This window comes from Teleopsis dalmanni, chromosome 2, assembly GCF_002237135.1.
Source record: "Teleopsis dalmanni isolate 2A chromosome 2, ASM223713v2, whole genome shotgun sequence".
Lineage (NCBI taxonomy): Eukaryota > Metazoa > Arthropoda > Insecta > Diptera > Diopsidae > Teleopsis > Teleopsis dalmanni.
The window spans coordinates 241,930,951-241,935,862 of record NC_051847.1 but is presented as its reverse complement, the minus strand read 5'-3'; the positions used below and the strand labels follow the sequence as shown (position 1 = coordinate 241,935,862).

The following is a 4,912-nucleotide window of genomic DNA, read 5'->3' as shown; positions in this document are numbered from 1 at the left end:
ACAAAAGTATCTTAACCACAGAACAAGAGGAGTGCAGTTAACAAAATGACTCATATTTTACAGAGTAAAAAAAGAGTACACTAAAGAGAAAACGTACACCTGAAAGGAGAAAATGTATATTGTAAACGAGTAGGCAACCACATTTACAACTGGAACTGGTGTGAGTCAACGAATAAATCGGGAGCTTCCACTCTTCTGCGCTCAGCTATGCAATATTGTTATGCGGGCTTCCCGAATAGAAACCCGAATAAATGCAGCTTCACTTCGCTTTCGATTAGGGCAGGTCAGTCTTTACAAAGTAAATATACGTATGAGGTGCGTTGCTCAACGGCGGCGTCTTTCCGTTGACGAATGTTGCGAAGCTGCGAAGACACCACTTATTCTGATTGCTGGAGACAGAGCCTTGTGGTGGCAACAAAACGGTATGAAAGCCTCGCGACAATTATTCTTTAGCTCCTGCCTGCTACACACATCCAAAGTTTCCTTTCAGCAAAATGGTTAGGCGCACAGAAACTCGTAACAGGCGACAAAGATGCGCTGCGTGCTGGCCAGGGCTTCAACTCTTCAGTGTGCGAAGAACGAAGACTAAAGGTATGCGCCGAAAAAAACTTGAACTGCTTTTTTTAACTTGTTCTGTGGGCGTATTTGCCGTATTCACTGTATCTGCTGTGCTCGCATCCGAATACCAGTGGGTATATGTTTGCACAATTTAAGCTTATTTTTGCATTAATCATATTTTTGGTTGAATCTCTTCCACACCGCTCTCCTGTCGCCGACAAGTTTCTGCTCGTTTTCGCCTTTTAAGTGTTTGTATTTTTTTATTACTTATGCAACTGAACTTATCCTTATAATTTTTGTTGATTCGCGTGCTGAGTTCATTATTTGCTCATTTCTTTGGAGGCTTTCATCCTTGAAATTACATCTTCTTCGCGACTATGTTGAATGAAAAGTGTACTCAAATTTTTTGTGCACCATCGAGTGGTGTACGTCTTAAATTACCACTTCAGTGTAGTTTTCTTCGTGTTCGTGATTTTCTCGGGACTGCAAAATCTGTTTTTAATGCAAATATTTAATTAGCAGCTTGATCTTCAACAAGTATTAAGGATTAGTGAACCAGATTGAGTACTGCTTGAGAATCACTCATTATTCTTTATTAGTTGAAGTTTTAAGTTTGTTTCACCGATTTCCTTTTTTTTAAATTTTTATCCATTAAGTCATCATTGTGACGATTATAAAATAAAAGAATATATTAAAGATAATGTTTACAATGCTTTTTAATTTTATATTATCTAAATATTGTAATAACCACATCGGAAATCTTAAATTTTATATAACATATTTTTTAAAACTTTTTACTGAAATTAATTAAAAAAATCTTTTTAATAGTATTTACTTTATCAAATTGCTCAAATTTTTTTTAGTAGTGTTGAAAGTTGTATTCCGAATCATAGTAGGAGAACTAATACCGATTGCTAAACTTACTAAATCTCTATATAAAGATACAGACCTATATATAACTACAAATGTTTTTAAAGGTCTCAAAAAAAAATTAAGAGCTGTTTGCTTAACACTTAAAAATTTTTTTAGTTAATTACCGAAATAATTGAAAATAGCTTGAAGAGAAGAGAAATATTTTCTCAAATATTTTAGAGGCCTACGACAGATATGCACAAAAATACTTTAATGAAAACTGAGCAGAAAGATTCTAATCTTACAGAATAAAGTTTGCGTTCGACAGAGAAACTTTCTAGTGTACAGTCTGATTTTCTGTATATGAAATACTTTCCAATAATGGTTGATTTTAAAAATGCAGCATTCCCTGATAGTACAGCAACACCCGAATAAGAAAGATCAATTTAAATTCATTTTGATCCCTGTGCCGATAGTGCAATCAGTATATGTGCACGAAAGACAAATAGACATGTCTACCGCTGTGTATTAATGGAGTTGAAATACCCTGCCCTATATGTGTTAAATATGACTCTGGACGTCAAATTAACCTTGGAAGAACATGTCAAAACGAACCAACAAGAAGTCTAACTAAAATTATAATAACATACAATGGTTAGTTATCAGGTATTCCATGTTATCATAACTACATAAACTTTTCACTTATAATTAAATTACGAAACCTGTGTCGTCATACAAATCAAAGTGTTAAGGTATAAAGTCATCATAGATGCACATTGGACAAACATTAGCTGAAGCTTCTGAAACTGAACTAAATCAAAATAAAATTAAGAAGTTTTGTAACTCATCATCAGAGCTGATTCAGGCCGCAGACTAAAATATTAAAAACTTTTCGGTCTCACTAGGTAGTTAAGTATCATCAACATATATATCGATGTAAAGAGAAAATATTGATGTCTATATGATAGAGAAAGATTCTGTCGCATCCTGAATTTATAAAATATTACATCAGTTAAAAGACGCTTGTAAGATCTTTTACAGATAAACAGATGAATTTAAAATAATTTTCAAAAATTTTTATTTTGTGGATTAAAAGATCTGTAAGTTTGAAAGCATATTTAAGCGATATAATCCCACAAGGGAAGAATCAGAGCACTATCTATTATAAGTTTTTTACTCAAATGAACATTTCTCTGCATTATAGATATAAAATATAAAAGTATATAATCAAGAAATCATTTAACAAATGTTCTTTACCATTCTACATATCTCATCCGACTTTTCTTGCAATATTTTGGTTTGAACTGTGGGGCATCTCCTCAAGTGATATATGCATGACATGTTTAGTACAAAACTACGTGCTAAATATGTCATCCATTGCTTAATTCCAAAATTTGAAAATTATTAAACATTTTAATGGCTTTCGATAAAAATTCTCCTCGCAAATATTCAATGCAAACCCAATCGAATCGCAATTGCATCGGAGGCTTGCAGCAAATAAAATGTTTGCTGTCATATAAATTTCCTGTTTACAACACGCATAAATGTAAAGGTGAACTACTACAATCGCACACATCTACATGTCTGCACACACACAGAGTCAGGCACTCATAAATAGAAGCATATATATTAACAAATACGATATTATATTCGACTGTAAGCACCTGCGGCACCAGAGCTGCCACCTCCTCACTGGTTTTCGCTTGCAAATGTGAGGGACAGCAGCCATTAGAACTTCGTAGGAAATTAATATCATTGAAAAAATTTCGTTGCAAAATGTGCGTAACGTGTCAGATAAAAGAATAAACTTCACAAAACCGTGTATATTGAAGCTTAAAATACTATCTATGATTAGATTTAAGTACAATTTATGTAACAGTGATGAGTTCGAAAACAAAAAATGTTTGTTTAGTTTAGTTTTAGGATTAGGGCAGGATTATACACGAGAGTTATCTCCTAGAATTTGTTATCTTTAGTGAAACTAATTGTTTCAATATTATAATGAGAAATATTTCAATATTTATAGTACATTCAGTATAACGAAAATTGATAATAACAATGTTTAAAAGAACTGATGAATCACATTTTATTATTTGTTGTCAATAATCCTGTTAGTTGAAAACAAACTGATACTGGATTCAAATTCTTCCATTCTAATTTCCGAAGTTTACGTGTGCTATAAAAGCTTAAAACGCTTAAAAAGAACTATTTGAGTAGCGTAGTGTAAATTTCGGGGTACAAATTACATGATATTTTAATTCTGGGCATTAGTTTCGTGATTCGTCTTCGATGCAACTGTGCAAACGTTCATGTTGAATATGATCGGCAGATGAATGTAGGAGTGTCTGAAATATAAGAATTTTGCTAAATATGACATCATATGCTGAATAGATAACAACTAATATAGGTATATTCAGTTAGAAGATAACAGAAACAAACTGGTTTGTTGTATCAAATAAATATATCAGATCAAAAAGCTCAAAAAGCTCAAAAAGCTCCGAAAGCTCAAAAAGCTCCGAAAGCTCAAAAAGCTCCGAAAGCTCAAAAAGCTCAAAAAGCTCAAAAAGCTCAAAAAGCTCAAAAAGCTCCGAAAGCTCCGAAAGCTCAAAAAGCTCCGAAAGCTCCGAAAGCTCATAAAGCTCAAAAAGCTCAAAAAGCTCAAAAAGCTCAAAAAGCTCAAAAAGCTCAAAAAGCTCCGAAAGCTCAAAAAGCTCAAAAAGTTTCGAAAGCTCAAAAAGCTCCGAAAGCTCCGAAAGCTCAAAAAGCTCCGAAAGCTCAAAAAGCTCCGAAAGCTCTGAAAGCTCTGAAAGCTCTGAAAGCTCTGAAAGCTCTGAAAGCTCAAAAAGCTCAAAAAGCTCTGAAAGCTCAAAAAGCTCAAAAAGCTCTGAAAGCTCTGAAAGCTCTGAAAGCTCTGAAAGCTCCGAAAGCTCCGAAAGCTCCGAAAGCTCCGAAAGCTCCGAAAGCTCAAAAAGCTCAAAAAGCTCCGAAAGCTCCGAAAGCTCCGAAAGCTCAAAAAGCTCAAAAAGCTCAAAAAGCTCAAAAAAGCTCAAAGCTCAAAAAGCTTCATAAAGCTCAAAAAGCTCAAAAAGCTCAAAAAGCTCAAAAAGCTCAAAAAGCTCAAAAAGCTCAAAAAGCTCAAAAAGCTCCGAAAGCTCAAAAAGCTCAAAAAGTTTCGAAAGCTCAAAAAGCTCCGAAAGCTCCGAAAGCTCAAAAAGCTCCGAAAGCTCAAAAAGCTCCGAAAGCTCTGAAAGCTCTGAAAGCTCTGAAAGCTCTGAAAGCTCTGAAAGCTCTGAAAGCTCTGAAAGCTCTGAAAGCTCAAAAAGCTCAAAAAGCTCTGAAAGCTCTGAAAGCTCTGAAAGCTCTGAAAGCTCCGAAAGCTCCGAAAGCTCCGAAAGCTCCGAAAGCTCCGAAAGCTCAAAAAGCTCAAAAAGCTCCGAAAGCTCCGAAAGCTCCGAAAGCTCAAAAAGCTCAAAAAGCTCAAAAAGCTCAAAAAAGCTCAAAG

General features: G+C 34.6%; 1 protein-coding gene across 1 annotated transcript; it reads left to right on the top strand.

The window, feature by feature from the left end:
- Window positions 1–45: 45 nt before the first annotated feature.
- LOC119677159 (histone H1-I-like) lies at window positions 46–4,864 on the top strand (the record flags this gene model as incomplete). Its single annotated transcript, XM_038088426.1, has 3 exons — window positions 46–64; window positions 4,284–4,411; window positions 4,739–4,864. Coding segments are annotated over exons 1-3 (273 nt in total), but the record flags the coding sequence as incomplete, so codon positions are not given.
- Window positions 4,865–4,912: the final 48 nt, after the last annotated feature.